Raw genomic sequence first — 24094 nt, forward strand, 5'->3', positions numbered from 1 at the left:
AGGAAACCAGAGCACCTGGAGGAAATCCACGTAGACACGGGGAGAACATGCAGACTCCGCACAGACAGCGACCCAAGCCGGGAATCGAACCTGGGACCCTGAAGCTGTGAAGCAACAGTGCTAACCACTGTGCTACAATGCCACCTTGAGGAGGATGTCTTGGATCTGCGGGGTCAAGGGGGAGGTTTCCCAGTGGCAGGCGATGAGGTAGATCAGCTACCCACACCACTAACATCACCAAACAAATTGCAATTGAAGACTTTATGAAGGACTATTTTTCAAGTTGGCTGGAATTTTGCATACAGTGATTTGGCCTCTGCCCTGCCGCATGGGGAGGTTACCCATTTCATGGAGGCAGCCTTCATGCAGCTGCCCAATGTTTCATGACCCAAAGAGAGGCGGAGGGTATGAAATGCAACCCCTGCAGGGGTTTCCCTATCATACAACGTGATATAGCACCCTAAATTTCAATTTGTACTTACTTGTCTGAGGGCACCCCCATTTGAGGGACCTTGAAGTCTAGAACCTCCCTCAGCATTACCCACCTCTCTCAGTGGTGCTGCTGAGGCTGCAGAGCTGCCGGCCCTCTGACTGGGCAGCATCAGGAGCCTGTCTGCCAATAAGGAAGTAATATCCGGGGAAATTGCTGAGCCAAACCCAATGCCAGTAAGTGTGGGCTCAGGATCCGTGTTTTGTTCGTACGGCAAGCTGCTGAAAGCCATGGTAAAGGGCCATGGGGGACATGTTGTGTAGAAGGAGGGTAAGGGTTTGAGAGCCTGACATTTGTTATTGCAACAGGGCCTATTTCTCAGTTAGCAAAGGCTGGCATTCCAGCCTGACCACCTGGCTATCCACCGCCCTCCATTGCTGCTTCAATCTGGCCTCTTAAGGTGACAGCACGACTCCCATTCCCACCTTCCCAGAGTGAAAATATGTCCCTTTTAATGGAGGTGGGTCTTCTGAGTCAGGACATTTCCCACGTTCTCCATGAAAATCAGGCCTGTAGTGAGTTTCCCATTGTCTCCTTTTTCCATCCTGTTAGGCTTATGTAAGGGTCTCTTCAGTATCAGCCTCAGAAAAGGACAAATCATCTATAATCTTTTGACCATTAGCTCTTAGTCAGTGCAAATCATCTAAAGAGCCTCTTACCTCTCTGCATTCCCTACATAATTAGTTAAGTGAGTTCCCATTTTCCTCCTCCTCGTGCAGGCTCTCCTTCGATACACCATAATTCCCGGAGAATTGCATGCAATCTTTCCCTGCAAAACAAATGAATAATTATTACTTTCAATCACCGGCTGTTCAAAATGACAACAGTTTGAGAATTCTTGTCAGTTCTCTGATGGAATTCTCACCGAAGCGACGAGGTTTCAATCGTCATGCAGGCTTTCCAAAATGCTGCATCCGTTTAATTAAAATGTTCCTTGGTCAAGTGTTGCTGTAATTGATTGAGGGGTTATTCCAATGCATGCCTGCAACCATCCCATTTACATTTGTTTGCCACAAAGTCTTGCATAGTGGATGGGTTCTTGGGTCACTACCTGTTTTTCACCGCTGTGTTGGCAGGTGTCCTGACACCCACTTCCAGGTTTCATCCTTCCTCTCCGGTGTCTAGTTTCATAGCCCCGTCACCCTCTGAGAAAATTCAGGCTTGTTTCTTTCAATTGAGTTTTTAATCCATGGATTAAGGTTGCTGCGTTGTAGGCACAGCTTTATGAACATTAAATGTCCATAAACCTTCTGATCTTCTGGTCCAATTCGCTGGGAGGAGAGGCAGCTTTCCCTACCAGGAATATTAAAATGATCAGCCCCCTGGGTTTAGAACTGGGTCAGTGTTGAGCTGCTATAGTTCGGCTGTACTTACTGTGACGAATACTGATGCTCAGAATTTTGCTGTCCTTGTCTTTTGCTAAGTGACAGTTTGTGCTTAGTATACATGGATAGTTCTGCAACTGGATACGCTGGTACTTGGTGAAATTTAATATAGGGTGGCAGGTTTAAATTCACTTTTGTTGAATTTTCCGTTGGAAAGAACTGTAGAATTAATTGGGAAACATTGTACATACTGATCAAGTTCTGTTTGTCGACTGAGGCAATAAGGTTATTTTCCTGGGTATTTTTGTACAAGTTGTCTGAATGAAGTGTCCTCACCTGTGATGACCCTTGGAATGCCGAGATACACTGCTGAATGGATGTAGTTTCCTGCAGACAAACCTTTCGAAGAAATTAAATTGCACAATTTGAGGTTTCCGCACATCAATTTTGTTTATGTTCAATTAAAAGATTAAAATTAAGGACCAACGGCCATGGTATAAGACACGATCAATATTGGTGAGGGAATTCAGAAAGTAAGGACCATTTACCTCCAAACTTCCCCAACTAACCACAGCAGGAAAAATGAAAGACCAACGAAAGCAGCGAATTCTGCAGTTTGAAGAAAAAATTAGAGCAGAATATAGTGAAAGGGAGGTGGCTTCAAAACAGTGAGGATGTCTGAGCAGAACAGTTGTGTAGGGCGATGGAGCAAAAACCAGGAAAATGCAAAGGCACAATAACAATCATAAGCGTTTATAAAATAAGGCACAATTTTCCACTTTTGCACTACTGCCAGGTGGTACATATCAAAGAAATAGGGCGAAATTCTCCCAAAGGGAGACAAAGTGCCCCCTATTCTCTCCGCCCCCCCCCCCCCCCCCCCCCCCCCCCGAGGGGCTAGGAGCGGCAGCGCGTCAATCTCGCGCACCGGGCCTTGATGCTTGCGTCAAAGCGGCGCCGCCTGAATGACGCGGCCGGCGGTGCCTGAATGACGTCACCCGCACATGCGCAGGTTGGCCGGCACCAACCTGCGCATGCGCGGTTGCCGTCTTCCCCTCCGCTGCCCCGCAAGACATGGAGGATTGATCTTGCGGGGCGGCGGAGGGAAAAGAGTGTGTCTTTCAGAGACGCCGGCCCGACGATCGGTGGGCACTGATCGCAGGCCAGACCCCTCCTGAGCACCCCCCTGGTGCTTGATCCTCCCTCTGCCCCCCACAGGCCCCACACGGAGCAGTTGCGCGATGTTCACGCCGGCAGCGACCAGGTGTGGTTGGCGCCGGCGTGAACCAGTTGGGTTCGGCAGGCCTCTCGGCCCATGCGGGCCGTAGAATCGGCGCTCGACCGGAGCAGCGATTCTCCGAGCGGCCTGTCTCAAAACGCGACACGCCGTTTTGGGGGGGTGGGAGAATCGCGTGCGGGTGCCAGGGCGGTGTGGCGTGAATCGCCCGGCACTCCCGCGATTCTCCCATCCGGCGTGGGGTTGGAGAATCGCACCCATGGATCTGGAAGATTGAATACTTGTAGAACAGTTTATAATTGGAAAGCATTATTGGACGGTTTTGTCGTTTTACTCCATCCATACTTGAATATGCAAGTCATTGGCCAGAAATTCCCGTCCAAAGTCAACGGACCGTTGGTTGGTCCATCAGATTTTTCATCCTGCCCGTGATGATTCCCACCGTGAGTGGGACCAGCAAATTGCAGCCATTGTTTGCTGTGAGGTGGGTTGGTGGGAGGGGAGGTGGGGTGGTGGGTGTGGGGCCTAGTGGCTGGGGAAAAGTCTTTACACCTTTATGTGATTGAAATGTATTAATTCACTTCTGGTGGACTGTGTTGTTTGAATGTTTTGTGCTGTCTGACTGTGCCAGCAGAATAGTCTCCTTACACACAGATGTGAAATAACATTCAAGGCCATGGGCCAAGTGCTGGCAAATGGGATAAGGTTCAAGCGTTTTTCATGTGTCGGTGCAGGCCCAATGGACCAAGGGGCCTTTTCTGCACTGTTGTTTCTGTGATTCTGTGATCACACCATTATTTATTTGACGGTTATTTATTGCCCTATGAGTCTAGTGAAGAATACACGAGGGAAGGATAAATTACTGCCATATATAAAGTGTACTGTCTAAATTCTTTGATGGATTAAGGCTCTCTTGTTAAAACTGATCTTCTTGGCAGTGACGTGAGCACAGAAGTGGCTGCGTTTTTGCGAGTTATGGCTCTGCTTGTCTTTTAATTCTTTAATTTATCCTAATGCACATCCCATAATTAAATTATTTTGGAGGGGTGTCTTGCACTATTCCCCTGGATGACACTGGCTGGGGTTTGGTGCTGGTGAGCCAGGTTAGGCTGGGGGTGAGGCGGGGGGGAGGGGGGGGGGGGGGGGGGGGGTCCTTGTTTGGTTGGCTGGGTTGGGGTGGCGGTTTGCTGGTGGGCAAATCCTCCAATTAGTGCTAATTGTGTTGGGTCTTTATTTTGATTTTTTTGGGGTTACTATAAATCTTGAGAATCCGTGCTCATCTCCTATGAAGTCCCCGACAGATCATGTATCCTGGAGAGGGCTGGGTTCCTTGTGATTCTTCCTTGTGGTTGGTGTTTTTGGAGCTATTGGAGTCGGGGGAAACCAGTGGTCGCATGCTTGGGCGTGGTCGGTTAATCCTTGCTCAGCTTGTTGAAGTGAGAGCCTGTATGTTGTGCCTCTGCTTTGTTGGCACACTTCTTCAGCTTGGGGGTAGGCTTGATGGGGAAATTAGGAGCTTTCCTCCAAGTGGTTTCCTGAGTGTCCTCCTCGTTGCAGTTGGGCCTTCCCTGGGGAGGCAGTGTTTTGTGTCTGGTATACTGTTGCTGCCTTATGCTTGGGACGTCCCTTCTCAAAGGCACTTATTAGGGACATCGTGAAAGGTTGAGTTTTGATGTGTTGAGTTACCTTGGTTTAGTCACTCCTTAGTGCACAAGGATGTGGCTTTGAGCCGGGTCCTATACTGTGGGTGATATCCTGTTGCCCCCCCCTTCCCCCTCTATGGTTGGGACATTCCTTTGTCTGAATGACCAGCTTTTTCTCTTCTTCACCATATGGTGGTGGGTGGAATATGATCGGACCTGTGGTTGTATCCTGGTCCCCTTTATCCTTAGACCCACTGTTCCAAGTAGGATTCCCTTATTTTTAAATCCTGTCTCGACTGGGCTGTTGGGAGGCACTGACTAAAATCCGAACCTATAGGTGCTGGTCCTCTCTGTATAATTATCGTTCTGTACTCTATCTGAGATTGGGATTATGTTGCATTTTGTGGGATACGTAAAATACCCTTTTAGAACTGGGGTTATCACAAATATATTTGTTATGGTGGGGTTAAAGAATCCTTGGTTGGCTGCTGCATGGACACAGATGGGTCTTCTATCTGAGGGGAAGAGGTCACAGTGTTTCACTGGTAGTTGATGGGAAATGTTCTGACTGGTGTCCAGTTACTAGTGGTGTGCCACAAGGATCTGTTTTGGGGCCGCTGCTGTTTGTCATTTTTATAAATGACCTGGAGGAGGGCATAGAAGGATGGGTGAGTAAATTTTCACATAACACTAAAGTCGGTGGAGTTGTGGACAGTGCAGAAGGATGTTACAAGTTACAGAGGGACATAGATAAGCTGCAGAGCTGGGCTGACAGGTGGCAAATGGAATTTAATGCAGAAAAGTGTGAGGTGATTCATTTTGGAAGGAATAACAGGAAGACAGAATACTGGGCTAATGGTAAGATTCTTGGTAGTGTGGACAAGCAGAGAGATCTCGCTGTCCATGTCCATAGATCCCTGAAAGTTGCCACCCAGGTCGAGAGGGTTGTTAAGAAGGGGTACGGTGTGTTAGCTTTTATTGGTAGAGGAATTGAGTTTCGGAGCCATGAGGTTATGTTGCAGTTGTATAAAACTCTGGTGCGGCAGCATTTGGAGTATTGCGTGCAGTTCTGGTCGCCACATTATAGGAAGGATGTGGAAGCATTAGAAAGGGTACAGAGGAGATTTACAAGGATGTTGCCTGGTATGGAGGGAAGATCTTATGAGGAAAGGCTGAAGGACTTGAGGCTGTTTTCGTTAGAGAGAAGAAGGTTAAGAGGTGACTTAATTGAGGCATACAAGATGATCAGAAGATTAGATAGGGTGGACAGTGAGAGCCTTTTTCCTTGGATGGTGATGGCTAGCACGAGGGGACATAGCTTTAAATTGAGGGGAGATAGATAGAGGACAGATGTCAGAGGTAGGTTCTTTACTCAGAGAGTAGTAAGGGCGTGGAATGCCCTGCCTGCAACAGTAGTGGACTCGCACTAAACGCATTAAAATGGTCATTGGATAGGCATATGGACGATAAGGGAATAGTGTAAATGGGCTTTAGAGTGGTTTCACAGGACGGCGCAACATCAAGGGCCGAAGGGCCTGTACTGCACTGTAATGTTCTATGTTCATTGGAATCTCTGCTGTTTCTGGAGTTGGGGGAGATATGTCCTGGTTAGCGCCCGAAAACATGGCGTTAAAAATGTATCTTGAATTCCCGTGGTCGTTGCAAGCAATTGCTGCGTGGGAAGGCATGCACCATTTTACCTTATTGTTGTTGCATCCTTCTCTCTCTGGTTCTGCGATGATGTGTATAGAGGCATCAAGTTGAGTTGAATGATTTTACAGAGTCAGCCATATTGCTGTTCTCCCTTTGTATCCATGTATGTTGAGCTGTGCCATTCCTGGGGTTTTATTGCGTTATTTGTTCAAAAGAAAAACCTCAGTAAAATGACTTTAAAAATAAACAAACTTTCTCATTTTACTTTGCTACAAAGCCAAACATTTCAGACAGTGTTTTTTTTAAACCATTAGGAGATAAAATATAATTTGTAGAAACATGCGTAGAAAATAGGAGCAGGAGGAGGCAAGTCGGCCCTTCGAGCCTGCTCACATATCCCAAGAGTGAAGTTCAAGTGCTTTATTAATGTTCTCCCAGTGGCATATAGTGTATTTGAAGACACCGATATATTGTCCAGGATAACAAGCATTTCTATTTTCTGTTGTGTTGTTCTCGGGTTTTCTTGTTGATGGAATGAGTTGGCAGACAACCTGCACCTGGCATGAGATTTCACAAGCACCATAGATATAGAATCTGTATTATATTTACCTTTAAATTATTCTTTTCTTTTCATAATATGTTGCAAACTTGTTGATTGTCAGTGTTTATAATTTATCAATGTGCTTCAATGCAGATGCCGCCTCTCCCGAAGACCTTACCGTAGGTCCCATTGGTGCTACAGCTATAATGCTGGCATGGAGCTCACCCTCTCGTCCAAACGGAAGGATTTTATCCTATAGGGTAGAGTACAAAGAGGTGTGTCCTGCACAGCAAGCCAGCTTTACCCAAGTTCCAACAAATGCAGACACTTCTGAGTTTCTTCTCAATAATCTGAAACCAGGGGCAGCTTATAAAATCCGGGTAAGAATGATGTTCTTGTTGCACTTCATAAGGGAAGCAATTATTGAATTCCTACTCTGGTTGCTATCTGCCTTCCATCATCGGTACTCCATTGCCATTGGCTACGAAGGCCACCACTGGGTTTTTATTCTCTGAGATAATTATTGCCTGCCTATCACAGCGACGGCAGCATTAGCCAATCAGCTGTGCACCGTTCCATTGCTAACTCAAAGGCACATTCTTTGCTGAAGCAAGCCTAATCACTCCCTTCCCCATAGACAACACAGGCAGTTCAACTTGGCACTGTCATTTTCAGAATGGCATGACCCCACAAAATAGAAGAAGTCTTAGAAAGCATCCATGTCTTCTGTTGATCAATCTCTTTGTCCATAGATCATCCAGATATTTCAGACTGCTTGGTACATTTTCAGATGGTTGCATGAAATGCTTCTGCTGAGCCACCAAATTATATTTATGGATAGGTTCTGTGAGATCCCATTCCTGTAGGTTGTGTATTTTGAGGAACCCTTGAGCTGACCTTCATACCAATAGACGAAGGTTTTTCCACTTCCACTTTCATCTTCTCACTTCTGCTCGGTGATTTGCCACATACTTCTCAACCAAGTCACTCAATCCATGCCCAGAATCTCCAATACCATCCCTCTGTAATATCGCAAAGGCCTGAGCTTGGGTCACAGCTCTCTAATCAATTGTTAATGCATACAATGAAATCAACAGGTGCCTCCTCCAACAAACATTTTAAAATAGGGACAAATTTTGGAATGAGCAGTTTGCGATACCTAGAAGTGCCTTTTGGGTTGGAAGCCATTCCCGACCTAGCTGACTACCTTGCAGGGAGAGGCATGTCCGTGTTTTTCACAATTTTCATGGAGTCAGCCAGCTTTTCAAAGAGACATGGTGCACGTCACCATAGAGGTATGGTGAATCATGGTGTGCATGAGAGAACCTTGTGACAGGTAAATTCAAAACGTTCTCCTCATGTCCCCCAAGCGAAGGTATTTCCCCACCGGCCCGCCCCCACCTCCCACCCCCTCCGCCCCGCTCATTCCTTATGAACCCTCATGCCACCATGACATGATATGCCCCCTACTCGTCCGCTGTGACCTGTCAGTTCTGGCATGTCAAGGTATGCCCCCAAAAGCCCTGTGGCCCTTCATGCTCCCCATGCCAAGCTGTGGCACTTCCATGCCCAGTCGCTCAATATGCTCAATATTCAGTCATAGCATTTAACCCTATCATGATGGTATACATAAAAGAAAGCTTTTAAAAACTAAACAGTCATTCATTGATAACTTTACAATGCTTTAAGGCATAAATAGTAGAAACTACAAGTACTTGAAGTATAAAGACACTTAGCCCAGAAATCCATTAACCTGTTAAAACAATTGAACCCCAGGGAAAACATTGATTGACAATTCTGGCTGTATGACCGCGGCTGTCAGTTTTGCAGTGTTTATTTCCTCAAGATAGAGGTCTCATGTCCTTTCAGTTGTGGGGGGGAGGGGGGTATACTTTTGCATGGGGGGGGGACTAAGGAGCCATGGGAATTGTTGGGGAACCATCGTTGACACATTCACTGAGGTATGTAAGAGTGGACCTCAGACTAAACGTCCAGAAAAAAAGGTTCTCTACCAACCTGCTCCTGCCACACAAAACTGCCCTCCGACTATTAAGATACACGGTGAGCCTCTGGAAAATGTGGATCATTTCCCATACCTTGGGAGGTCTCCTCTCGGTGTGAGTATACTTTGACAATGAAATCAATGCGCCAGTGCAGTCTGAGGACGTCTGAGGAACAGAGTGTTTGAAGACCGAGACCTGAAATCCAACACCAAGCTTACGGTGTAGAGAGCAGCCGTGGTCCCCTCCCTCCTGTATGCATTAAAAAAATGGACAATGTACAGCAGACACCTCAAATCCCTGGAGAGATATCACCAACACTGCCTCCATGAAATGGCGCACACCTTCCAATTCTGCAAAGATTCCAAACATTTGACATAATTGAACTGCGTTTCCCACTTTAGTGAAAAATGCTTTGCAAAACTAGAAGGAGGGAATTTTCCATTTCCCCGCGGTGGGTTTCCTGCGGTGATGCATTTCGGCATCGGCTGCTGGTGGGATATTCCGGTTGCGCCGAAGTCGGCGGGGTTTTCCATGGCTTGCCTGGCCATCGTGGGGCAACCCGTGGCGTGAGTTGGCTTCGGAGGGACCAGAAGATTCTACCAGTGGGAAGAGCTGGAAAATCCCACCCTAAGTATTAATCCTTACAAAAATTCTATTATTGAATGTTATTTACTTATTTAATAATGTTCAATCAGAACCTTTACAATGAAATGAAGTCTAATAGTAAACTTGAATACCGTCTTGTCTTATCTAGCTTTGCAGCAATAATTATACCCACACAAACTGCTGCTTACAGAACATTATTTATAGGGTTAACATAACTGATAGAGAATATGGAACTGGCTTGTGTATGTGCATTGCAATCTTCTATTGTTATTTTCTACAAACTTAAATTCACATTATGCAGTTATTTAAATTCGATTTTCAGTTCTTTATGGAATCCTAATAATACAAACGGTCAGTTTATATTTTATTGGAAATAGAGACTAAAACAGCGTTTTAATTATCTTATCAGGTTGCAGCTGAGAATAGTGCCGGCATTGGGGCTTTCAGTGCTTTTCGGCAAGTTGTAACTGCAGAAAGTGGTAAGTTCAGTCCAATCAAGTGAAGATTTTTGTATCTATCCCTAGTTCTACACTACTGCAAACCACTGAGAACAATGTCACTCACAGTGGAATTGCATAACAGAAGAAGTAAGCAGGCATCATGTTCCAAGATTTTACTGATCTGGTCTAAAAAAAATATTTTGTTCACAGATTTCTACACAGCACGGAAAGAGGTCATTGTGACTGTGCCAGTCATCAAAATAACTATTGAATTAGTTCTGTTACTGTGCTTTTTTGCCATTTCTTTCCCCTTTTTAAGTATATATCCTGTTCTATTAAATCTACTTCCACCATCCTATCAGACAGTGCCTTCACGGTCATAACCAGTTGGAGCCTAAAAAATTCTCATTTCACACTTTCACCTCTGACTCTTTAGCTAATTACCTTCGATCTGTGGCGACTATTAGCTGACCCTGCTGCCAAAGGAAGCGCTTTCTCTTATTTACTCTTATTGAACCCTTATATAGTTTTGAACACTTCCATTAACTCTCCTCTTAAACTTCTCTGCTCTAAAAAAAACATTGCTAGCTCCTCTCATCCCTCCTTGTACCAGAGGTTCCTCTTTGCTGATATAAAGGTTCTTTCCTAATTCCAAGGATGTGACGGGACGTAGATTTTACAAGGGGTGGGGTGGGGCGGGATCTTTCTGAACAGAAGTGACCAGATTCTTGCTCAATGAGTTAATTCTTGTCAGAGAGCTGGAGGAAAGTCCGAGAGAAAGCTGAACTTACCCTTCTTTCTCTCTGTGAGGGGACTGGTCAATATGATTAATCAATGACGCAGAGAGGTCTTTCTTTTCCATCCAAAGTGTGTAACAAATTGATTATATGATTATTTGGTTTACACTTTTTTGTTTGGTTTTATGAATTAAAACTTTTTTTTGATAGATCTACAGGTTGCAATGAACATTTTCCAAACCATTCACTTTTTATGTTCAAACCCTTATTTCCTAGCTCCAGGTCCAGTTTCGTCTCTTACTGCAGCAGTAATAAACCATACAACTGCTAAGGTGACCTGGTCTCTACCTGAACGGCCAAATGGGAAAATTACACATTTCAGTATAATTATAAAGACTATAAGATATGGTCAGATAACGAGGAATATATCAGTCAATGCTGACATCCTTTTCCCAAACACATTACCACAATGTGAGGTAGGTGGCAAGCGTTTGAAGGTAGGTATTTAATATTCTTATGGCTAAAGTAGAGTATTTATTTTAATGATGTCTGCTGTTGTGTGCAAATATCACAGTCGGCAGAGTGATAAAATTAAAACACACTGAGCTTTTTTTTTTCACAATTTACTGAAATTATTGGGCAGAGCTCCCCCCTCGGAGTTAATTCTGTGGCGGGGGCAGGGATGGGAAGTGCTTCCCGCTTCGGAGGCTGATAGGAAATCGGGCCATATCCTCTGACCCTGACTTCATTAATTATGCACCTGGGGGTTCGGTGCCTGATTGTGTGTATTCCACTGTCACATCTGGGCACCACATTTAAAAGGCGCCCAATATCACTGATAAGCATTGAAGAAAGGAGATGGGCCTCCTGAAAAAGCAGATGAGCTTCCAGGAACATGCTGATACAAAACACAATTCTGACAAAAACATCACGGCAGTAGATACATACAACACTAACCCAGACATTTAACTATTACTGCATCAGGTAGATATAACACAATGGCTGGATTCTCCGCATCCTCGGGCCAAATTCGCGGCTGTCGCGGGGACGGAGAATCGATGTTCCCGCAAGAAATCGGGACCGCCGCTGGTTCACCGATTCTGTGGGCCCCGAAAAGCGGCGCACTCAGGGAATACGCCTCGCCGCTTAGAACCATTGTCAGAGGCCCACTCCGACATTCTCTGCCCATAACCAGCCGAAGTCCCGACAGCGTGGAACTAATGTGCTGCAGCCGGTCGGGATACTCGCTTGTCGGGGGCGGGCAGATCGGAGGCCGAGGGAGGGGTGGGGTGCGTTATAGGTGGCTGGGGAGTGCTTATGCGCGTGTTGAGGGTCAGGCACGTGGCTGATTGGGGAGTCTTGTTTGTGGGTCTAGCTCCGCGGTCCAAGTCCTCCATGGGCTATGGAGTGGCTGCTGGAGGCTGCCGCCGTGCGCATGTGGGCCTCTGACCCGGAAGTGCGGGGCCCGTATCTGCAGCAAAAGCTGCAAGACCTACTCCAGGACCCTGCTAGCCTACCGCAGGGCTTGGAATTTGTGTCCGTTTGATCCAGATTATCCGGGGGTAAAACTCTATTGTTTGGTGCCAGCGTGGGGACATAGTCCCAATGCTGGAGAATCCAGCCCAATATATATATCTCAGATTCATGCATTCATTGCACCAGCAACCCTTGGAGGAAAGAACCCTCACCTTGAAGGCCTTAGGACCCTTGATGGCAAGCATGTAAATGCCTCATTGGGAATTAATTCCATTGAGGTGCCTGGAAATGGCCATGGCCATGGCTCTGTGGCTGGCGGGCAGAGTCACCACCATGACCATTAAATTCAGCTCTAAGATTGAGCTTCAAGCTTTGGAACTAATGGGCTTAAGAAGAATTCATTTTCATGTTTCATCCTTTATCTTAACTGAATTTACTTGTACCTCGCTATCTGCCAATTTTGGTCTTGACATATTCATAAATAAGTCAGTGGATCTGACGCCCTTTGACTCGTTTTTATTAAGGGTCCCATTTTCCTATCACAGTTCTAAATACTAAGATGTAATTTACACAGTTTCACTTGTGATTAAACATTGATTTTTGCTACGTAGGATGATAGTCCAACAGGCACTACCACTGCACCATTGGTTTCACCTTCACCGACTAGTGATGCATTTCTGACAGCCATACCAAAAGATCCAATGCAAGAAGGCACATCCGTTGAGTTTGCCAGCATTGTGGTAGATAAGTTGAAACCATACACCACCTATCTGTGTGAAGTATCTGCATTCACCAAGGAAGGAGAAGGACAGCCAGCAAGTGCTCTATTTCGAACACCAGAATGGCGTAAGTGTTTAATAAAAATATTTTATTATGGGTTTTTATGGATGCAATGGAATTTTAAAAGATGCATTACTTTGTGCACTCATTGCAATATTTTGTAAGCAAATAAGAAAAATTGAACATCTTATTTACCTGTAGAAATATTTGAAGCTGAAGTTGAAGGACGCGATTCTCCCATGCCCGCCGTATGGGAGAATCGCCGTTCAAGCCATTTTTTCTCGCGGAGCCGGTCCGACGCTGGCAGGCGATTCTCCGAGGAGCGGAGAATCTGTGCCATTTGCGCCAGCGTGTTTGGCGCGGCGCCGGTTGTGGGCCGCTGTCCGGGCCCGGGCCGCCGATTCTCTGGTCTTGATGGGCCGAGCGGCCGCTCGGAAGTGGCAGAGTCCTGCCGACGCCGTTCACCCCTGCTCACAGCCGGCGGGAACTCTGCACGTAGAGTCGGGGGGTGGCTTTTGGAGCGGGGAAAAGCGCTCCTTCACCAGGGGGGCCCTCCGATGGGGTCTGGCCCGCGATCGGGGACTCTCCAGCCCCAACCCTATTTTATTACGCAGCCAGACCCTGAACCCCCACACCATGTTGTGTCGGGACCGGTGCGCTGATAAAGTCCACCGCACATTCGCGGGTTGGCGCGGCCCAACTGCGCATGTGTGGGTTGGCACGGCGCACATTTGCCGCCAGGAAGGGAGGCTGGAGCAGCGTGAACCCACGCAAGTTTCATGCCATCGTGAAACACAATGGCGTTCATTACGCCGCGAACACTCTGGGCGCGATTCTCCGAAATGGAGACAGAGTGCGTGCGCCATCATGAACGCCATCGCGTTTCATGACAGCGTGAAACGGGCGCAGGCAGTAGCAATTCTGACCCCCACAGGTGGCCAGCCTGGCACTGGAGCGGTTCACACTTCTCCAGCCTCCTTTCCCGGCGCCAAATGGGTGCTGCGCCAACCCGCGCACAGTTCGGCCGCGTCAACCTGCGCATGTGCTGTTGTGCCGCGCCAACCCACGAATGCGCGGGGGACTTCCTCAGCGCGCCAGCCACGACGCAACATGGCATGGGGGTTCAGGGGCCGGCCACGTAATAATATAGGGCCCCTATTTTATGGGATGGAAGGGAGGCCAATAGTTGTTCGTCTGATTATGGAGGCTGCAGGTACCTAAGTGATGTTTGGTGTATGGACGAGGAGATGTGCTCGTGCTGTGTGTGGGCTCCTATCACCAAAGCAGTGGCCATTATGGGAGCGAGTGTTTGCTTGACCAAGCAGAGAGGTCGGTTCCAGGTGCAGTGTGGAAATGAATTCCACATAACTGCGCTCACTGGAAAAGCAAAATATCTCTGCCAATTGCGGTGAATGGAATGTGGAATTGGGGTATATTCCCAATATGCTTGTCAGTTATTGGGTAAAGTGAGTTTCCTCTGATTTTCCAGAATTTCTATTTGGTAAGAAGTGTTATAAATTTCATGGGTTTGTGGAAAGAATTCAGATGTTCTGCCATCTTTGACCAGTTCCTCTATCACTTTGTAGCCACTAAATCACATCCATGCCCTGATGCTATCTCCTCTCTATTCAGATACAACTGCATTATCAAAATCCTAACCGTTTAATCTTTGGCCATCCATTCGCCACAATAATTAAACAGCTACCAATTTGTGTAACCACAATCCCATTTTCACCTTGGTTAGTGTAGTCCCCAGTAAGTGTATTATTCCTGCTAACCCCAGCAGTTCCCCTGGTATGCCTATCATCTCCATTTCTTTAAATCCAAGGGACAGGGACATGGCGGGCAACTGGTTTGTCCATTCGGATGGATGTGGCTACACTGCATAAAGCACTATCAGGTCCTGCTTCCCAGTCTGTTAAAACTGCTCCTTATTCCAGCATTCAAGAGAACCCACGGCTTGGTTTCTTGAATGCAACCTCTTTTCTCAAAGTCCTTTCTCCTGTCTCCTCCACCCTGACCTCCAACAATAAGTATGATGAGCTCATAGACTTCTTAGCCCTGAACATGGCATTCTTCTTGATTTGTCTCCTATCTTCGCTCATGCCTAACCTCAGCTCTTCTTCAGTGGGCCCACCTCCTGTTTGCCCGATCCTGGTCCCACGAAACTGCTGATCACCCAACTTCCTCTCCTGGCCACCCTGTTAGTTGACATTGTAAGTGGTAGCCCTCTCCCCTTTAAATCTGCCTGCATAATAATAATAATCTTTATTAGTGTCACAAGTAGGCTTACATTAACACCTGTAATTAAGTTACTGTGAAAATCCGCTCGTCGGCACACTCAGGCGCCTGTTTGGGTACACTGAGTAAAAATTCAGAACGTCTAATTTGACAGAATGTCCAAGGGGCTGGTTTAGCACAGTGGGATAGACAGCTGGCTTGTGAAGCAGAACAAGGCCAGCAGTGTGGGTTCAATTCCCGTACCAGCCTCCCCGAACAGGCGCTGCTTTTCACAGTAGCTTCATTTGAAGCCTACTTGTGACAATAAGCGATTTTTATTTTCAATTCTCCCGACAAGCATGTCTTTCGGGACTTTACATCTCTCTTCGAAATTGAAAAGGAATAAAGAGAAATTTCTTCCAATTAATTATTGGGAAACCTGAAGCCATTTTCAGTCACCACTACAAATTCTGTTTCCTAGTCACAGACTGCCTCGCCCTGGCAACTGGCTAAGACTAAACTAGACTGTTCACAACCTTGGTGCCATATTTGACCCTGAGAAAAGCTTCTGACCACATCTTTGTGGCATCACTGAGACTGCCTTTTTCCACCATTATGACATTGTCTAACTTTGTTCCTGTGCAGTTCATCAGCTGCTGAAACCCCCCACAAATGCCTTCGTCAACTTTAAATTTGACTATTCCAATGTACCTCTGGCTGCTCTCCAATAGTCTACCTTTTATCAACCTGTGATCAAAACTCTGCTGCCCTGCACCTAGGCTCATTCATATTTCACTCCTGTGCTCAATCTATGTTGGTTCCCATCAAGGAAAGTATTGGTTTGAGAATTCTCATCCCTGTTTTCAATTCCCTCTATGTCCTCGCCTCTGCTTTGGGCAGCACGGTAGCATAGTGGTCAGCACAGTTGCTTCACAGCTCCACGGTCCCAGGTTCGATTCCCGCCTGGGTCACTGTCTGTGTGGAGTCTGCACGATCTCCCTGTGTCTGCGTGGGTTCCCTCCAGGTGCTCCGGTTTCCTCCCACAGTCCAAAGATGTGCGGGTTAGGTGGATTGGCCATGCTAAATTGCCCTTAGTATCCAAAAAGTATAAGTGGGGGTTACAGGGATACCGGGGCTTGAGTAGGGTGCTCTTTGTAAGGGCTGGTGCAGACTCAATGGGCCGAATGGCCTCCTTCTGCACTGTAAATTCTATGATTCTCACTACCTCTGTAATCTCCTCCAGCCATGTCTGGCCCATGCTCAACCAGTTCTGGCATCAAGAGCATCCCCAATTTGAATCACTCAACCACTATGGTTTCAGATTTGTAGACTGTGAGCCCTGGAATTCCCTCATATACATCTCTCGACCTGGCTTTCCTCCTATAACCCACACCTTAAACATAGCCCTTTGACTAAGCTTTTGGTAATCTGACCTAATAGCTCCTGTGTGATTAGGTGTCATATTTTGATTTATCATGCTCCTGTGAAATGTCTTAGGATATTTTATTACATTAAAGGCACTATACAAATATAAATTGTTGGGGAGGGGTTTGGAGGAGAAATTATGGTCCTCTCTGGCTGGATGACATGGTTGATTAGGAAGATCTGCTGTCTTGGACACATTGCTATATATGTGGGAGGGGCGTGGGAACCTTTCTCTTCCAAGCTCACAATGTGGTTACCTCGTTTTTCATGTTTCTGATTTGATTTCTACCAAGGATAGAGTCCCCCTCGTTCTCACATTTCATCCCACCAGCCTCCGTATGCAAAGCATAATCCTCCGCCATTTTCGCCAACTCCAGCGTGATGTCACCACCAAACACATCTTCCCTTCACTCCCTCTGTCAGCATTCCACAGAGACCGTTCCCTCCGAGACAATCTAGTCCACTCCTCCACCATACCCAGTACCTCTCCCATCACCCATGGCACCTTCCCATGCAATCGCAGAAGGTGTAACACCTGCCCCGTTACCTCTTCCATGCTTAACATCCCAGGCCCAAAACACTCATTCCAGGTTAAGCAGCGTTTCACTTGCACCTCTTTCAATCTGGTCTATTGCATTCTGCACTGTAAATTCTATGTAAATTCTATGTAAATTCGCTGCTCCCAATGTGGTCTCCTCTATATCGGAGAGACCAAATGCAGACTGGGTGATCGCTTTGCTGAGCATCTTCGGTCTGTGCGCATTCAGGATCCTGACCTTCCTGTTGCTTGCCATTTTAACAAAAGACCCTGCTCTCATGCCCACATGTCTGTTCTTGGCCTGCTGCAATGTTCCAGTGAAGCGCAACGCAAACTGGAGGAACAACATCTCATCTTCCGGTTAGGCACGCTACAGCCTTCCGGCCTGAACATCGAATTCAACAACTTTAAATGATCAGCCCCACCTCGACCCATTTGTTTTCATTTCATATTAACTGTCTTTTACCATTTCTTTCTTTCCTGCACCTTTCTCCTCTTTGCTTCCCCCTTCCCCTCCCCCCACACCTACAGTTCATCCTCTGATGTTAGTTTCCCTGCTGTTTGACCTTTCACATCTTTTGTCCTCTCTGGGGACTGCCATTAGCACTCCTTCCCCTTCGTTTCTGTGGCCATTAGCACCAAATTTCCCTGGGTTTCTGTGGCTATGACTCATCTTTCATTCTCACTCCACAGTATAAATATTTCCCACTCTCTCTGTCTGTTACCTTTGACAAAGAGTCATCGGACTCGAAACGTTAGCTCTTTTCTCTCCCTATAGATGCTGCCAGACCTGCTGAGATTTTCCAGCATTTTCCCTTTCGTTTCAGATTCCAGCATCCGCAGTAATTTGCTTTCATCCCCTTTGATTATTAAAAATTTATCTCCCTCTGCTTTAAAAACATTCAAAGGCTCTGCTTCCACCACCTTTTGAGGAAGAGAGTTCTAAAGGCTCAAGACCCCCGCAGAGAAAAGGATTCTCCTCATCTCTGTCTTAAATGGGCCACCCCATATTTTCAGAAAGTGACCCCTAGTTCGAGATTTTCCCACAAGAGGAAACATCCACATTATCAAGACCCCTCAGGATCTTATCTTTCAATCTGATTTCTTCTTACTCTTCTAAACTCCAGCGGATAAAAGCCGCTAACCTTTCCTTATACGTACAGTATTTGAGGAGGGACGAATGGTGTTTCACATTTTTCAATCGTAAGCAAACATCCCCACTTTTTAACCTAATGATGGAGGAAAGGTCGTTGACGAAGTAGCTGCAGATGGTGGGACTTAGCGCACTACACTGAGGACACAGCAAGTTCTGAAACACAAGTCTTCAAGTCTGATGGAAACTTGTCAAGACCCATAGTTTCTGCATTATCCAGTGCCTTCAGCCGTTTCTTGATATCATATGGAACCTTCAGAAGAGGCTGCGATTGTTCATCCACTCGGCACTTGTTGTAAACGCTTCAAAGTTCTCTTTTTCAGGGTGGCAGCCGGTGACTAGTGGTGTGCCTCAGGGGTCGGTGCTGGGACCACAACTTTTCACAAGATACATTAATGATCTGGACGAAGCAACTGAAGGCACTGTTGCTAAGTTTGCAGATGATACAAAGATCTGTAGAGGGACAAGTAGTATTGAGGAAGCAGACGGGCTGCAGAAGGATTTGGACAGGCTAGGAGAGTGGGCAATGAAGTGGCAGATGGAATACAATGTGGAAAAGCGTGAGGTTATGCATTTTGGAAGATGAAATGGAGTCATAGACTATTTTCTAAATGGGGAAATGCTTCGGAAATCAGAAGCACAAATGGACTTTGGAGTCCTTGTTCACGATTCTCTTAAGGTTAATGTGCATGTTCAGTCGGCAGTTAAGAAGGCAAATGCAATGTTGGTATTCATGTTGAGAGGGCTAGAATACAAGACCAGGGATGTACTTCTGAGGCTGTATAAGGCTCTGGTCAGACTCCATTTGGAGCATTGTAAGCAGTTTTGGGCCCCATATCTAAGGAAGGATGTGCTGGCCTTGGAAAGGGTCCAGAGGAAGTTCACAAGAATGATCGCTGGAATGAAGAGCTTGTCATATGAAGAATGGTTGAGGACTCTGGGTCTGTACTCGGAGTTTAGAAGGATGTGGGGGATCTTATTGAAACTTACAGGTACTGCGAGGCCTGGACATTATGGATGGAATTTTGGGGACTCCCCTGATGTGCGTGAGCATATGGGAGATCTAATGTATCACACAGCTACATTACCACTGGAATGTAAGTGAGTTATGTACAGACATTGGTTCCTGACCCTTCACCTGGGATTAAATTGTGATGCTGTCAATACGTCGGTGATTACATTGCTATGCTATTTTATATATTTCTTAAATTAACAAACTTAACAGAAAAAGTAATCTATTAGTTGGGATATGTGTTGAATAGTCAGTGGTCGCTGAGATAACGATGTGAAATATCTTCTTGCAGTTCCAGAAGAACCACCCCAGAACCTAACTGTGAGTAAGATCACATCAAAGTCCTTCCTAATTAATTGGGGTCCACCACCAACATTAACAGGAAGAGTCTTTTACAGAGTTGAGCTCAATGGCCCATTGGGTAAGTGTTACAAATTTCACTGTAAACGTTAAATTCCATTCGCATGGACTTTGTACATCTAAGTTAACAGTGGAAACATATTTTCCTGTTCTCAGGAATGGCTGATCGATTCTATTCTGCGTAAGTTCTGAATGTTCTGTTTAATTTCAACTCGGCACAAGTGTGCTTCCAGACATTTTGTTCTCTTCTCTGAACTTTTCACTGGCTGGAATTTACTCTCTCTGCCTAGTGGCCTGGCAGTGGGCTTGGGGAGGAGAGGTTCCCTCTGTTTGGGCACCTCAGCGAGAAAGGTCATGCCCGGTTGAACTTCACACCGGATTGCTGCTCCCCTGATTGGCCACAGGAAGGCTACCCCAATCAGTTTCTCTCAAACTGCAGGGTAAATTCTATCATATTGTGGTCACTGCTCCCTAAAGGTCCTTCACCTTAAGTTCCCTAATCAAGTCTGCCTCATTACACATCACCAAATCCAGAATTGCCTATTCCCGAGTAGAATGCCTACTTAGATATTCCACAAATTCCTTTTCTTTGGATCCACTACCAACCTGATTTTTCCAGTCCACCGGCATATTGAAGTCCCCCATGATTATTGCAATACTTCCTTTCTTTTTGCCTTTTTTTCCTGATTTATTTACTGCCCCACATCCTGACTACTGCTCGGGCCTGTGCATAACTCCCATAGGGGTCTTTTTTCCTTTGCGATTCCTCAACTCTACCCACATAGATTCTATGCCTTCTGACCCTATATTGCTTCTTGCTATCGATTTAATTTCATTCCTTACTAACACTGCAACCCAGCCCCCTTTGCCCATCTGCCTTTCCTTTCAATAGGACACATATCCTTGGATATTTAGGTCCCAGGCCTGATCCCCTTGCAGCCTCTGTGATGCCCACAACATCGTACCCGCCAATTTCAATATGCACAACAAGCTGACCCTGGCGCTGTGAAGCAACAGTGCTAACCATTGTACTAACTATCAGCCCAACCTGCTCCACCTTTCCTCAGAAGACAATCCCTTCATGCCAGGAATCTGCCCAGTGAACCCTCTCTGATCTGTTTCTACATATCTCTCCTTAAGTAAGGAGGCCAGTACTCCAGGTGCGGCCTCACCAATGCGATGCATGATTGTAGCAGGTTTTCATCTCACTTGGAAATAAAGCCAATGTTCCACTTATCATACTTTTTACCTGCTGTGCCTGCACGCTAACTTTTTGTGAGTTATGCAGAAGGACACCCAGATATCTCTGTACTGCAGCAATCTGCAAGCTGTCTCCATTTAAACAATATTCTGCTTTTCTTCTTTGCTTACTTCAGAGATCTCAATCAGCCTGATGGCAAGGGGACTGTCCATGGCCTTCTCTGCCACTGTCAGTGGCAGTGAGACAGTGACTGGCACAGCACCCCCGCCTATTCAATTTCTGTCCCTCCCCTGCCTCCCAGCCCGCATCCTCAAATGCACTCAGTAAAATTCAATCATGCGATGACAAAAGTGAGAATTATTAGAGATATCTATTAAGAGAAAACACATTTAGTGCATTTTATTGTATCTGGTTAATTAATTTACGGGTCAATAAATATTTGTACTCCTCAAAATGTATTCATTATAAGAAACTGCATTGCAGTAGTAGACTAAACGCTTTAGAAAATGATGACTTTTTATGTCAGTCTTTATATGTAATTACATGATAGTATTTTTAATTTAGGGAAAATATCGCAGAACAACACCAGAGAGATTATGTTCTTTTTTACCAATCTGCTGCCATTTACAATGTACGACGTGTTTGTAATTGCTGAGACAGTGATTGGACCTGGACCAAAAGCCAGCATTAAAATTGTTACATCATCAGAAGGTAATCCGTAATGATGTTGTGGAAAATTATTGCACATCATTAAAATGATAGCAAGCATCTTGTAACTTGCTTCTTTTTGGTTCTTTTCATTTAAATTTTCATTTCTGGTGAGTCCAGTGAAATATAAGCTCCCCTAAATACCACAATAGTAGTTCGAAGAAAGAACGTGTAAGATTCTGCAACGATTCATTAAATCTTCCTGTTTTCTGCCAATATGTTCGATTGACTTCAACAGTGAAAAGGGCGCAGTGGGTTAGCCCTGCTGCCTCACTGCGCCGAGGTCCCAGGTTCGATCCCGGCCCTCGGTCACTGTCCATGAGGAGTTTGCACATTCTCCCCGTGTTTGAGTGGGTCTCGCCCCCACAACCCAAAGGTGTCCAGGCTAGGTGGATTGGCCACGTTAAATTGCCCCTTAATTGGAAAAATGAATTGGGTACACTTAATTTTTAAAAAACAGTGAAATACATCCCAAGATGTCCTACCAATCTGTAGTCTCAGAGAACAAAAACAACCAGAAAGGCAGCTAGTCCATCAAATGACTTTAATCACCATGGATGGCACGGTGGCACAGTGGTTAGCACTGCTGCCACACCACGCCAGGGATCCAAGTTTCGCTGCATATGAGCATTGACTGCTCCAGTTTAATACTTGTGCAGACCATTCCTGCCAACAATGTGTTCCATCAGGAGGACCCTCCCCCAGTGTAAACTCCCTTCTTCCCCATCTCCAGGAAAAGAGAGAAAACAAGAGTTGCAGTTAAGGTCTGAAATTGTTAAGATTTGTTATCAAAGCAAAGGCCTGCCAAGAGTCTGGCAGAGGTATAAGGTCTTGTTCTTTCAGGTCCATAACCTCACTGGTCATTCTATTAATTTTACAGTGCCTTCTCTTTGTTCCAAAAAACTGTTCATCTGAAATATCTTCAGGTTTTGACAAAATCTCCAGGGCTGAAACAACAAAAGGATGCTGTTTAATAGACAATCCAGCCATGTGAACCGAACTCTGCAATTCTTTTCTTTACAGTTTTTCTTTCCTTCCATAGAATATCCATAGAATCCCTACAGTGCAGAAGGAGGCCATTCAGCCCATCGAGTCTGCACTGTACCTCTGAAAGAGCATCCTCCCTCGGCCCGCTCCCCGACCCTATCCCCATTACGCCTAACCCCACCTAACCTGCACATCTTTGAACACTAAGGGGCAATTTACCGTGGTCAATCCACCTACCCTGCACATCTTTGGACTGTTGAAGGAAACCGAAGCACCCGGAGGAAACCCACGTGGTTACGGGAAGAACGTGCACACTCCACACAGACAGTCCTCTTCTGCTATTAATTTGCATTAGTATCATACAGAAAGCACTGTTCAAGCTTTGTTCCTGGATTTTCCTGTATACTGTAGTAAAACTGTAAACATTACTAACCTGCTACCATTAGATGGCAGTAACTACCAGAGATAATAGAAAAAAAAACACACAAGAACTACCCTTTATATAAGGATATCTGAGTCCTGATCTTAATCCAGAACTGAAATAAATGCTGTTTACTAATTATTTCTAGTAGGAAACGTGGTTTAAATGTTTTATCTGAATAAGTTTGATCTGCAGATGGGCAGCATTATGCTCAATTTTTTGTTCAAGGTGCATAGGGAATGGTGGGGGGGGGGGGGGGGGGGGGCTGCTGGAGGGAGGCGGATTCTGATAGTGCGTCCCAGATGGGTGGCACAGTGGTTAGCACTACTGCCTCACAGCGCCGGGGACCCGGTTCGATTCCGACCTTTGGTGACTGTGTGGAGTTTGCACTTTCTCTGCGTCACCGTGGGTTTCCTCCAGGTGCTCCGATTTCTTCCCACAGTGAGGATGCGCAGGTTAGGTGGATTGGCCATGCTAAATTGCCCCTTAGTGTACAAAGGTCAGATGGGGTTATAGCGATAAGGTGGGGGAGGGAGCCTAGGTAGGGTGCTGTTTCAGAGGGTTGGTGCAGACTCGATGCACCAACCCTCAGAGCCCTGGAATGACCCAGAGGCAAAGAAAATGAGTGGGCTGGTGACTTTGACAGCAGTGCAGGTACTGGGCACAGTACGTAGGTCTTTTTGCAGTAGGATGCAAAAGTCTACCGCCAGCTGACACGGCACCCTGAACTTCCCAAGCCACTGGCGTTCTGTCATGTCGAAGAAGGGTATCCTCTACCTGTGAATGCTGTGTGCTGGGTATGGCCCCCTGGGAATGCTGTGTGCTGGGTATGGCCCCCTGGGAATGCTGTGTGCTGGGTATGGCCCCCTGGGAATGCTGTGTGCTGGGTATGGCCCCCTGGGAATGCTGTGTGCTGGGTATGGGCCCCTGGGAATGCTGTGTGCTGGGTATGGGCCCCTGGGAATGCTGTGTGCTGGGTATGGCCCCCTGTGAATGCTGTGTGCTGGGTATGGCCCCCTGTGAATGCTGTGTGCTGGGTATGGGCCCCTGGGAATGCTGTGTGCTGGGTATGGCCCCCTGTGAATGCTGTGTGCTGGTTATGGCCCCCTGTGAATGCTGTGTGCTGGGTATGGCCCCC

At 46.3% G+C, this 24094-nt stretch overlaps 1 protein-coding gene across 1 annotated transcript in view; it reads left to right on the plus strand.

Annotated features, from left to right (window-relative positions):
- ptprq (protein tyrosine phosphatase receptor type Q) overlaps positions 1-24094 on the plus strand; it is a 247980-nt gene that overhangs the window by 96448 nt on the left and 127438 nt on the right. The window contains exons 20-25 of the mRNA XM_038781370.1: positions 7043-7269; positions 9908-9977; positions 10952-11151; positions 12763-12997; positions 19572-19700; positions 21405-21551. Of these exons, the coding sequence (XP_038637298.1) occupies positions 7043-7269; positions 9908-9977; positions 10952-11151; positions 12763-12997; positions 19572-19700; positions 21405-21551 (1008 nt within the window). The remainder of the gene's footprint in view (positions 1-7042; positions 7270-9907; positions 9978-10951; positions 11152-12762; positions 12998-19571; positions 19701-21404; positions 21552-24094) is intronic.

Source organism: Scyliorhinus canicula, chromosome 20 (assembly GCF_902713615.1).
Source record: "Scyliorhinus canicula chromosome 20, sScyCan1.1, whole genome shotgun sequence".
Classification (NCBI taxonomy): Eukaryota; Metazoa; Chordata; class Chondrichthyes; order Carcharhiniformes; family Scyliorhinidae; genus Scyliorhinus; species Scyliorhinus canicula.